The sequence below is a fragment of the Siphateles boraxobius genome, unplaced genomic scaffold (assembly GCF_051911475.1).
Source record: "Siphateles boraxobius isolate OS27281-9 unplaced genomic scaffold, OSU_SipBor_1 66, whole genome shotgun sequence".
NCBI lineage: Eukaryota > Metazoa > Chordata > Actinopteri > Cypriniformes > Leuciscidae > Siphateles > Siphateles boraxobius.
Window position 1 is genome coordinate 21,971,535 of NW_027509193.1, and position 13,329 is coordinate 21,984,863.

The 13,329-nt window shown below is 37.2% G+C and overlaps 1 protein-coding gene across 5 annotated transcripts in view; it reads right to left on the reverse strand.

Annotated features, from left to right (window-relative positions):
- Positions 1 to 13,329, reverse strand: part of tnrc6c1 (trinucleotide repeat containing adaptor 6C1) — a 55,585-nt gene that overhangs the window by 26,570 nt on the left and 15,686 nt on the right. For all 5 annotated transcript variants that reach the window (XM_077212950.1, XM_077212949.1, XM_077212952.1 and 2 more), the window contains exons 2-3: positions 13,117 to 13,219; positions 12,570 to 12,591 (exon numbers count right to left, since the gene is read on the reverse strand). In XM_077212950.1, the coding sequence (XP_077069065.1) occupies positions 12,570 to 12,591; positions 13,117 to 13,179 (85 nt within the window). In that variant the 5' untranslated portion in view covers positions 13,180 to 13,219. The remainder of the gene's footprint in view (positions 1 to 12,569; positions 12,592 to 13,116; positions 13,220 to 13,329) is intronic.

Sequence of the window (13,329 nt, forward strand, 5' to 3'; positions counted from 1 at the left end):
TTATTTGAATGCTCGTTTTGCCTTATTTTTAATCATTTTAAGTCTTGAGGCACATAGAAGTTTGCTGAGGCCCCTTGGTTGAGAACCACTCATTTCTAACACCTATAGAAATTTATAAGACTTTTCCAGGCCTGAAAAAACACACTCTAGGTTTTGCAGGACTGTGGAAACCCCATTCTGTGGCAAGAGCTCTAACCTTTTTATTTATTTATTTACTTGCTCTCAAACTGTAAAAGACAACAGAAACTTTTCATTGGTCAGTCAGTTTCTTTCACCAAATTCTCACTCATCGCATCCTTTCATGTTAACTTGCATTAGACTAATTTTTTTTCATAACTTCTAACCCCCATTTACATTCCTTACTGAGAGAATATTTCTGAAACAGTGAAACATCTGACATCTTATTTTGTTTTATCTGTAAAAATCTTTTTTTATTTTTATTGTATTTTCCATAATTCAGTAAGTGAGAGATCATTTTCAAGCCTCAGAGTGCAGAGGGTATCCTCTGTTTGTGCACGTCCTCAGGAGCATTTCTCCTTAGGGTGACACCTTGTGATGCCTTGTGCATCCCCGGGTCCCATACTAAGCTTGTTGCTATGGAGATACACACCTTGCAGTTGTTTTTTCTCTTCGCCTCTCCCAGATCTTATCACAGCAGAGCATCTGTCACTTCCTCACAACACAAACAAACCTCACACAGGCTGCGACAGGATGCACAAAATGTAATAAACTGACAGGTCAAAATGAGTGAGCAGATGTTAACAGATAATATAGTTTTAAGCAAGGCAGCTTTATGTGCAGTTAACCAAGCAGCTGGCTCAGGAAATGATGGGTAATACTTTTCATTATAACTGCTATGTAAGGAACCTTGCAATTTGAATGGCTATGGGGAGGACACTGCATTTTTGTGCTTTGTCAGCAAGCGCAGATGCAATAACCTCTTCATGTTTATATAGAGCAACAATTAAAAAAATAAAAATGGATTCAATAACTGTGAATTCAGTTGAAAACCTGGAAACAATAACTGTGATATACTACGTTGTGAATAATTCCGTTGAATTCTTTTCATAATTCAGCAAATGAAACACTTTACACAAATACCAAACAAAAGTATGGGGTCAGTATGATTTAAAAAAGAAAAAGATAATTAATACTTTTATTTATTTTGAAGAAATTTTTATGTCTAATAGCGTCTTATATTTCTTAAGCATCAAAACATATTTGAATAATTTTTGAAGGATTAGATGCATATCACAGGAATAAAATAAATGTAACAATGTATTAACATAAATAACAGTTATTTTAAACTAATAATATTTCCTCAGAATTACAATCTGCTCAATCTTTTTGATCAAACAAAATCCATTAACTTTATTTCTGTTGATTATTTTACTTTTTTATTGGAAATTGACTGACAAAAGAACAAAATATTATTTATAACAAATTAAAGATAAGTGTAATATTAATGTGTAATATTACACATTAACGGTGGCTCACTGTCGCTTCAGAGCAAGAAAGTTTTCATGCTCTGCCCATGATACAGTCCAAAGACTGTTCAGATTCACATTATGTTAAAATCAAAAGAATCATAAATAATAAAAAATAATAAACTCAAAACAATAATAAGCTAGAAGTATAACTAGCCACCGTAAAATAGCTTATCAGAGCAAACCGATTTTTCTGTTTGGGTGTCAGATATACCAGTATAAATGTAAGAGAATCTCAGCATCAAGCATCATAAAAAATGGCTTGAGGTCTGTATGTGTGCTTTGTCAACATTGACTAGCGCTGCATTAGCTGAAGCAAATAATCTTTTTTTTTACAGTATCAAACTCTAGATGTCAAACAAAATAGCCAGCTCGTGGCCAGAGAGTTCAATACCCTGCAACAGTGAGATTAGCTCTAATACGATCTACACAGCCGAGAGTGACGTGTGTCTCGACCCTGCCAATGGTTACGTTTCAAAAGCTTCAAACATAAGATCATTAATCAGTGGAAGACATTGCAGGGAAATAATCACAACGCTCGCCTATCATGCTAATCTCATCGCTTTCCATGTTTAACCTTGCACGAATGAGTCCGGAGATCTTAATTAGCAGCGTTTAAATATGTAGCTGTATTTAAAGCCTGCGGTTTCTCGCAGAAAGATGAAAAGACCCACACGAGGAGGAGACAGGGAGCTGGTCTACATGAAAACTGGAGCGACTGGGGACATGTCTCATGGGACGAGCACAGAGCAGAGAGGAATCCTTACCATAGTCACCCTCAATTAACAGCACTTCAAATGAACACCCTCCCCTCCTCTCTGGCACATGCTAACAAAGTGTGATAAAATGATCGGATCGTCATAACACTAAACAGAAATGATTAATGCATTTGTAAAATGTCAATTAATTGTACAATTAAGCTATTCACTTCAAAAAATGATTTGTTTCAATAACAATAAGGTTCAATTCCTTTTGTTATGCATTATGTAACTTTATTTTACTAGCGTGACAGCAGATCAACTGAATTCAAAATGTTGTAGTTGTTCCAGTATAACGTAACAATGTCAAATAACACTTTGTATTACACACCAGCAAACTGAATCAATACTCAAAGGGACTTTCCTACTGTGGCCTTCATCATCTCTCTAAAGAAATGTTGGGAAGTCCAAATCATTTTAGTGAAATGATTAATCCAGATGGCTATTTGTAATTAACTGGTTCATAAAAAGATTGACTAATTTAAATCATCACACTGGACAGGAACTTCTGAAAGGAGAATATTAATATTTAGTTAAATACTGCTGTTTATCAATATACACTACCACTCAAAGGTTTGGGAAATAACTTGTTTTTAAAGAAATAAATACTTTTATTCAGCAAGCAAGCATGCATTAAACGGATTAAACGGATGTAAAGTGACAGTTAACATTTATAATGTTACATACAATTTCTATTTCAAATAAATGCCATTCATCATTTCTATTCATCAAATCAGCATATTAGGATGATTTTTGAAGGAGCGTGTGGCTGGAATAATGGCTGCTCAGTTTTGCATTACAGGAATTAATTAAATTTTAAATATTTATTAAAATAGAAAACATTAATTTCTTGCATTTTACTAGCTATATTTAAAGGTGACATATCATGCTCCATTTCACAAGATGTAATATAAATCTATGGTGTCCCCAGAATATGTCTGTGAAATTTCAGCTCAAAAAACCCTCCAGATCATTTATTATAGCTGGTCAAATTTGCCCTTTTTTGGGTGTGAACAAAAATGTAACGTTTTAGCGTGTCCCTTTAATTCTCCTTTACACGAGCTTCGGATACTCCGGCAATAACAAAAAACGCAATTTCTCACTCATCCAAAATCTCAGAAATAGCCAGTAGCGGAGTGCAGCCTTACGGAGAGACTCAGGAAGAGGTGGCAACTTTTAGATGCAACTCTTGACCTGGACGTTTCTGAATGGTAAGTGGATACATTTATGTAGTTGTTGTGGAGTTATATTGCTTCATCTCATTGACTTGAATGTACCGTCATGTTTAACTTTAACACAAGTTGACACAGTTCCCTGATGTCTTTATAGGGCAGCTGTGATATTTTTGGGTCAAAAAAACACAAGTATATAGCCCGAGCGAGAGATTGCATGCTTTTCTTGAACTTTTGCCATTGTGTAAGAACTGGTGACACTGTTGTCGCTTGCGAAAACCAAATGGCTGCGCCGTGGGTGGAAACGTGTAAATTGAGGGGCGGTAGTATTATAATAAGATCCCTTTCCTACATCAGAAGGGCAGTGAAATCTGATCGACTTATTTTTTGACATGCTTGTAGAGAAAGGCTTACCAAAACAAAGCTACTGGGTTGTCACTTTTCACGTTTTCTGGGTTGGTGGATGCACCGGTGACCCGATTATAGCACTTAAACACGGAAAAAGTCAGATTTTCATGATATGTCCATATGTCATGATATTGCTCATTGCTTTTGTGCAAGATAAATTGATTGCTCTCTTAAATAGCTTAAATGTGGTTAGCAAAAAGTAAAAAAACTACTTCATAAAGAGACTATAGTTTAAATACTTTAAATTATGATTGCTTTGCCTCAAAGTAACTTTCCCAACATTGTGTCATAACAATGAAGCCAAAAATTTCACTGGAGAATCTGCTATCTTTGGACTCAGGCCACTTCTTAAACCAAAGCAATTTGCACAAGCCTCTAATCTGGGATGAAGCACCGCTAACTGCTAAACACTGAGGAACCACACCGTAACCTGCCGTGACACCCTCGGCTGGAATTAGTCCAGGCCGGGTCTTATGAGTGAGAGGTTTATGATCAAAGGAACGTGCGTAAAGACAAGCAGATTCCAGAGCTTGGGTCACCTGACCTGTGCTACCAGTACATGTCTGCCTACGTTCTTTCACTCCACATTCTACAAATTGTTTGACATTCAGACAAAAATGTTATGAAGACCGACATCTCTATTATAAGCCATTGTGTGCGTCTCCCACTATCCCTTTATTCTACTATAACTACTATGGTGGGCCTTTTGTGATGTAAGTGATGTACCACAAATCAAAACACACACTCCCTCAAGCACAGCACTTTTATAAAACGGAGTCATTTTTAAAGTTAGATTGAGCTAGTGTGAATTCACACACAGCTGGCAAAAAGACAAGATGGCGGAAGGCTGCACTGCCTAAGGGAGGCTATAAATACTGACCCAGTCAGAGAATGTTTCTGTCTCCCCACACACACGCACACCACCATCTTCAGCGGTTCAAGCACACACTCTCTCCAAATCAGCCAAACCACCAAAAGCTTCTTCGACCATTCGAGAATTCAACAGCAGCAGCATGTGTCACACAGTGTCCTCACAGGCACAAGGCGATAAAACGGCAACATGCGATAAAATATTCTCTTCTGTGTTGACCTGTGTGCAACAAGCCACACAGCATTTTGTCAAACGCTTGCTTTCCATTTCTGTGTTGTTGCACTGCCCCCCACCCATAGTGAAATCTCTTGGTCCAAAATCCAGCTCTACACAGCGGTTTATTAAACAACAAACGTTCAGTAATTGAACCAATTGAACCACAGTGTGTTTGGTTCTCAATGCAAATCAACAGGGCTTCTTATGAGAGCCTGCTACTAACAGCTGACTAACACGCACGTGAATGTGGAGCGTTGGCAGTTTCTTTATGAAATTCAAACTGTGCCTGCCATTACAAAGAAGAGACTTTGACGGTGATAAAAGTTGGCAGAGCACATATTTTACAGGACTTCAACATGCTCAGCACACTTTTCATGATCTGAATGCATAAGAAAGCAAACATCTTCACAATCTCACTGTAGGAAGCCACACGTGAAGGAGTCAAAGCAACCCACAGAAAACTACATGCCATGAAGGTGAAGTTCAAATAAACACTCAAATTTGACAGAATTTAAAGGAAAATATTAGATTTACTCCTGAAAATAGTAAACATAATTCATTTATACAGGATTCCTACACACTTCAAAATTCCATACTTTTCCAGACTCAAGTTTGGTGTCTGTGTTACTGCCAAGAGACGTTTTAGTAACAACAAAAGTGAATTTCTAAAAAGCAAGTTCAGAGCTTAAAAGAATGAAACATCCAAAAAAGTATGGTCAACTAAGCCATGAGTCATTCTTCTGCTCGATGCCCTGCATGCTCACAGTGGGTAGCGGCTGCCCTCTCAGATAGGCTGTCTGGGTAAGATAGGTTCTCTGCTCATACAGCAAATGCCAAGGTCTCGGGGGATCAAACTCCTTACGAACTGAGGAACTCAAGGACGAACAGCCAGACTAAGTCATTACCAGTAATTAACGAAGCCCTAACTCTGCAAATATGGCATTGAAAGGAGCTGTAATGAGCAGGTTCTTAAAGTAGAGCAGGTGTTAACCGACAAACAACCTGAGTGAGCTATTCAGCCTGACATAGACCCCTCTACAACTGCCCCTGACCCCCATATCAAACAGACTTAAGGATTGTTTACACCAAGAGTGATAACAATAACAATACATATCTTGGCATCCACACCAACAGACAATAAAATTCTGTTCATTGTAAGTGTGTGCTGCGGTTACATCATCTGCCGCTTTAATGCCCTCGCTCTTTAAAGTCAGGGGGATTCTGATTGACTGTTAATGTTCTTATCGTTCATAAGCTGGAAATAAATCATTCTGACAGCAATTATAACAATATTGTTCCTCTGTGTTATTATCAATATTTAAAACTTTATGGTTACAGTAATCGTAACAGTCCTTGGTACGAAAGGGCCTTAAGATAAGCAGGGCTGTCTGAACAACAGTTTCAGATCAAGCTTTCCTGATGTTTAGAAACAAGACAATCTAAAGTCACTACAATACAATACAGCAGCAGTCTTAGGGAAATATTATAAAGAATATTTGACAAAATGACATTTATTTGGCAACTCTCAACTACAGGATACATTTTATACCTATTTTATACCCATGATCTATGCGTTTCTCTACAAGATGAGGTACAATTTGAAGAAAATATGCTTATAATGGTTCAACCAAAAGTATAATTTTTTTTACGGATACTACTCCACAGAAAAAGTATAATATACACTTGTGATTGAAAATATGTTGTTTAGAATATTTTAAGATTTGATGACCTGAACCGTGCAAACCTTCGCAAAATACAGCTTCTAGTTCTTAAAAATACTTGCTAACACAAAACTTTATTTCCCAGATAACTGATTGAAACTCTTAGAAATTGAACAGGCTGCTGTCACTTTAGGACCAAATGCACGGATCCATTATACTGATACACATCCGGTTTACACCCAACTGTTTACTTTTACTTGACTTCACTCTCACGCAGCATGTTTTGTAACTTTGCACATGGCTCTGCTTCCGAAGATACACAACTTTGAAACGACTGCTCAGGGTTCCACTATGTGTGTCCGCTGCGCAAGAGTGAAAAGCAAAGTCCGCTCAAATAACATACCACCATGAAATTTCTCTGTAGTAGACTTGTTTCTGTTTGCTGGGCAACGCTAGTAAAATGACAAACTTCATTAAAAATTCTAATAATAGTACAATTATACAAAACTTATTTAAAATAAGAAATGAATAATTATATAAAACTCTAAAAAAGTCATTTTCAGTTTCCAGCCAAGCGCATCCAGAATTTTCGGTTTCGGACCAGAATTTTCATTTCAGTACATCCCTACTTATAACTCTTTTTAACATCAAGTTTATATTTTCGTTCATGCATTTCATCACTCTGAAGTGTCAATAGTGCTATATATTTACATACCACAATATACACAATACAGCAAAATCTCTTACGAGAGACGTTTTATACCGTGGTAACGATATATATATCATCATACCGCCCAAACCTAATTGCAATGCATCTCAATATTAATTTTGAATTTAAACTGAAACTGACCTATAAAGCGGGCCAGACCACACTCAAAATGGAAATCTAAGAGTTTATGCACAGATAAATATACAAAAATATTTACACCAAGATCAAAATAATCCATGCAAAATAATATGATTGTTTTGGCAGAATTTGGCACAGTTTTAACTGGAACTATTGATTGCGATAACTGGTCATTATTTTTACATGCAATATGCAATACAAAGTTAAATGGGTCACAGACGTTCTTTCTGGGGTTGAAAGTATCTTAAGGGCAACAGGACCAAAAGTATTTGATAGGTGAGCAAAACAGAAAGTTCCTGTGGCTGAAGGGGAAAAAAGGTGTCTGAACTAAAACATGAGGAAACAACAGGAATCTGGTTTAGCACCTTAATAATCAGGAGCAAATCTGATTAGTCCTTGAGGTATGTGTCTGTGTGTGCGCATATGGAAATTAAGTTTAAGAGAATGAGTTAGAAAGTGAAAGGGAAAGAAAGAGATTTGGAGGGGGAAAAGGGGGGATGGTTGTTTTTTCAGTTGTCTAAAAATCTTCAGAGGCCTTTGAGCTTCTTTGCGGCCAAAACCAAAAGACTTGAGCTGACAGGAAACTTAAGCAGGTTCTCACACTTTCTTTCACACAGTTCCACTGCTCCCTTCCTCCACTGACACAAACACCTACAGCGTTTTCCAACTTTTTTTCTGTACTTCTTTTTCTCTCTCTCCTTCCTCATTCCACAAAAATACTCTGTCGGTTTGGCAAAAGCACTTCCCTGTGAATCTCTCCAGGTTGTGTGCATGTGTATATAGCCCCCTCCTGGGCCCCTCTTGAAAAGAGAAAGATGGTCTTGAAGTCATCACTGCTCACTCAGTACCAGAGCACAGCGCTGCTTCCTCCACGAGTCTCTTCAGAGATTCCTGCCTCAGAGCTCACCTTCACCTTTCTCTAATCATACTGATTCTTTAGGTGGCACTATGCTGAATTTAAAATGTCCTTTCAGAATTCACAGAAGATATTGTTGGCATAGGAACATATTCAATATACTTGTTAGGGCAAGGCATGGCAAGCTCAAATCATTTTAAAGAGAACATATCATGCTAAATCCACTTTTTTAGCCCGTAAATGCATTTTGTTGTATATTTGGAGCGTTTATAAGTACAGAAAAGTTGAAATTAGTCTCTTCAGGTGCTTCGTTGATATCTTTATATTCTGTTTTGGTCATATTTTGCAACCTGTTCCGATTTTTCTATTCTCTATGACGTTTTTTCGAACAATTACGTCACAGTATTTGCAGCGGAACTGCCAAATAAGGACATCGACTCCCGGCCCAACACTTCGAGCAATCCGCCATTTTTATTTCTCGCTGCGAAACTGTAGTATCTTCAAGGATAACTACTTCAGCAACCTCCGCCAGAATAAAGAAGGATTTGCCGATAGACTTCGTCTGAATGAGGGGTCAATTCCTTCTATCTTTGAAGACGACGAACAGAGCACTTCAGTAAGCTGTAAATAACGTTAATAAAAATAAAGTACTTTACTTTCTTAAAACACAAGGTGGTAATGGTTTAGCAGTACCTTTGTCTTTCTTTTTTTTTGTAAGTAACGTTACACGTCTGTAGCAGTATTACTGTTGTTGAGTTTCATCATGACAATGGTCATTTAGCTACTGTGTTTTCTGAAGCTTTTCTAAATTTAGCATATTATCAATACAGATTTTTAGTGGTAAGGTTAGGCTGTAGTCATTTGTCTTGTTAGTGTGCTTGTTTTAACAAGAGAAATAATCGACTTTCACTTTATTTAGACATACAACGTACCATTGCGATACATCCATATGAAGACGTTGTTCTGCAGATTCGTCGTCTTCATTTTCATCTCGCTCCGGGTCCGGCTCTGGCTCGAACATGTAAGGCTTGATGGACAAGTCATCCGTTGTTGACATTTTGTTAATAACGTGTGAATAAAAAGTTTCTGTGCCGCTAGATAATCATATCTCTGCTATCAAACTACAAAAATGGCCGTACGGGGTGGAGTTGAAACGAGTGTCACCTCTGCAACCTGGAGAGTGGGCGGGGTATGAAGGGTCTCATTTGCATTTAAAGAGACCGCACCAAAACGAGTTGCTCTCAGACTCACATCAGAAAAGGGGTAGAAAAGCTATAATAATGAGGAATTCAGACCGAAGCATTGCAGTTCCGCTTTATATAGACCACAAAAAAAGGAACGATTTAAAAGCACGATATGTCCCCTTTATGTGAATTTTTGTGGTCAGAGTGGTCAAATAGAAGGCAATAAGTGCGGTCAACTCTTTTTTTTCTTTTTATTTAGCTTTAATATTTCTAGTGTCAGGGCTTTAAAGGGGACACAGAGAGTACTTCTCAAAGAGCATTTTAGCATGCTGAAAGAATAACAGTAGTTGTGTCGAGCCATCAAACTTCAGAACACAAGACAATAATTGTCAGTCTTTAATCGCTTGCTGTTATTTATGCGTAGATCTCTGTTTTTATAATGACTGGTAATTTTGTGCACTAAAGGTTACATAATTTAGTAATTTTGTTGGATGAATACCTGTCAGTTGCCCCACTGAACAACTGCGATTAGCATCTAAACATCGCTAAAAACACATCTGGCATTTGATGGACGTCGCCTAAACCAGCCTAGTTATAAATGGCTTCCTTAAAGTGACAGTACACTCCCCAAAAAATGTAATTCTGTCATCATTCACCCACTCTCATGTCGTTACAAACCTGTATGACTTTCTTTCTTCTGTGGAACATAGAAGAAAATATTGTGAAGAATGTTGTTAACCAACCAGTTTTGGTGACCATTGACTTCCAGGAGAGAAAAAACACAAAGACATTTTTTTTTAAATTTTTTAAGTTCCACAGAAAAAAGTTTTTCATTCAGTTTTTCGAACAACATAAGTGACTAAATGATGACAGACTAAATGATTTCATCTTTGGATGAAATATCCCTTTAAGACCAACTAGTTGTTCCAACAACCCACTAAATTGTGCACATCCTTACCATAAACATACAACTTCAACAAAAGCCAAATTACAAGGAAACATGTTGGGGTGGTTCAAACATCACTTTATCTACTTGTTTCTATCACATTTGTCAGACTATAAAAGATCAGTCACACAGACAGTATCTTGGGTAAAGCGTTTAGAAGGCTTACGCATAAAAAGGTCAACATCGATCCAGGATGGTTATACTACACTATCACCTCCGACAAACTCTTTTCCACAAACAAGCACTTTGGTCCATCTTACTTTAGTTTACACAGAAGAAATCTAACACACATGTCGAGCCACCCAGAAACAGGTCAGCCAAATTCAAGAAGATCTAACAGGCGGAAGGAACAGACATATCCTTATCAGCTGCAAATAATGTGTGTCCTTAGGTATTATGGCGCAAGACGGGATAAAGAAAGATGTGAAACAAAGCAAAATCAGATTAGATCTAATTAGCAAAGCTCCACGAATGCCCCTAGTGTACTCCGATTAGAGAAACAAGAGATTCTAAACACTGACTCACGCAGAGATATAGGAATTCGGGGGATGAAAGTGGAGAAGAAATAGCTTTGCGAATCGATTCTCCAGAATATTTTGCAACGGAAGATTCCTGCGTGCACTAAACCAGCATTCCCTCCTGCGTTAAGTCTGATGTTTGAGAGTAAAGCATTAGCAGATGCTCTGATGAGATTTATGACTGTCTATCCCTCACATGACATAAGCCCCCTCCCATCTGCCCCATGACAACCCTGAAAAAGCCCTTTCTGCCATCTAAAATTTACTGCCTCATACCTCACCCCTCTCAATGAAGGCTGCGTGACCTGGCCTATGGGGTGAGGAAACCAGGACCAAACATGTCAGCACATAACCTCCTCTCCTGCTCCCACTGTCTCTCTTGCAGTGCTGCCCCTTCTCATTTCTCCTGGTAATCTAAGATCTGCTGCTTAACACGGATTTAACCAGGACCTACTAACAACCAGACTAACATGGAACAGATACGTTTGAATGAATGGGTGTTTCTTCAACTACAAGCACTTTTTGTTAGCTTGTTTCTTTTTGTAAAATTGTTAGGTTTTTCTCCAAGTCTCCAATTATTTTGCTACTTTGCAAACACAATTTATGCACATACATATTCTGTTGTTTTATACCGGTCCCAGACACAGATATTAAACAAAATTTTATCTAAAAATATGAAAATTCATAATTTGATAATCTACTATGTAATACGCCACAAAAGGAGCAAAATAAACAGTAAAGATTTTAATATTTACTTTGCGAAAACTATTAAAATCTTTACACAAACTACAACAGTCCTTCAGTTGTCATGTACATAAATACTAGAATTATTAATATAAAGTTTTAAAACAAAACAATAAAAAATATAATTCAATTATGTGTATTTAGAACTAATCTACTGTTAGCTATGAAATTAGACTTATCAAGATAAAGTCAGCCATTTTAAATTGTGATTTTCATTTAAAAAACTTTAAATGTCATATCCATCACATAATTCAATTATGAATTATGAAACAGAATACATTATTTGAGGTATGATGGCAATAACAAAAATGACAAAGGAATTCTTCACTGTTGAATACTAAAAGTCCACAGGGTCGAAAGTGACCACAGTTGAAGAAACACGATGCCGCCTGTTAACAATCTTGCCATTTCCATGATAAATAACAAAAACTGTGAACAATGTAAAATGTTTTATGCTCAGCATCTTGTTTGTGAATAATTCCTTAGAGATTACATTAAGGAAAACAATCCTAATTTTACTAACATTCCAATTGCCAATGTTTAAAGTGCAAACGTCTTAATCTCTCAGCAGTCACCTGTCGTGGTTGATTTGTCTCTACCAACTGTTGTGCCTTGTGCCAGTCATTCAATTCACCCACATAAATACCTGTGCAAATTCTGATCAAATGTACTGCAGTCCCACACGAAACTACCATTATAGTGAATGGTATTATGTTTGTGTTAATTCTGACAATAGCATTTAAAAATTTCTGCAGCACATCCAACGTAGGTTTTGCCACTCTATGGAGGTGTTTGACAAGATGCATGTGGTATGAACATATCTGAATGGAGAAGATCCTTAAAAAAAAACACTTTTAACTTCATGCTTTAGTGCAGCACTGCAAAGAGAATCATAACTGACCTTTGGTTTTCTGTTCAGCAGCCTGTAAAGAAAGAACAAAGGTAGACTGAGAGATGAACTTTCACAGGTCTAGTGCACAAAAGCTTTATAACAAAAAACTTGTCGCTTCTGAACAAACAAAAACAAAACAAAAACAGTACAAATGACAAGTGGACCATAAATCTTGGAACATGTAAGATGGATTATAATGGATATATGCTCCAGTATTATGCTAAATAGAGATCACGCTGGATGTGCTAAATCAATCCGAAAAGCAGCAGGATGTGAATGATCCATTAGTAAATGTACATACTAGGTAACTCCATGATGTCTAAGAAGTGAGCACACTAATGTCTATCTGTGTTTGAATAGAGTTTCACAGGCAGACTTTAAACAGGTTGTTGTGAGCTCTAGGTCTTCAGTTTGGTACCTGTGCTTTACGTTGGTAAAGATGTCTCAGAAGCTTATGACAGACTCAGTAAGGTGTCCGCTAAGCAGCTTTCATAAGGAGGACGCAACCAAAAGATTCTAGGTGAAAGCTTGTAGGTCATAGGAAAGAAGCCCTCACCTTTTTCTGAGCAGCTTCCTTCTTTTTCTTTTCCTCTTGCTTTTTCTTTTTCTTTTCTTCCATCAAATGGTTCTCCTTTTGTGTGACGCGTTTTGTCCCAAGGCTGTGAAAAGGATCAGTTGTGAGTTATTTTGGTCCTAATCTTTAAAACAAATAGAGACAATTGACAAAGTAACTCCAAAACATATTATAAACAACATTTATAATGTCGTA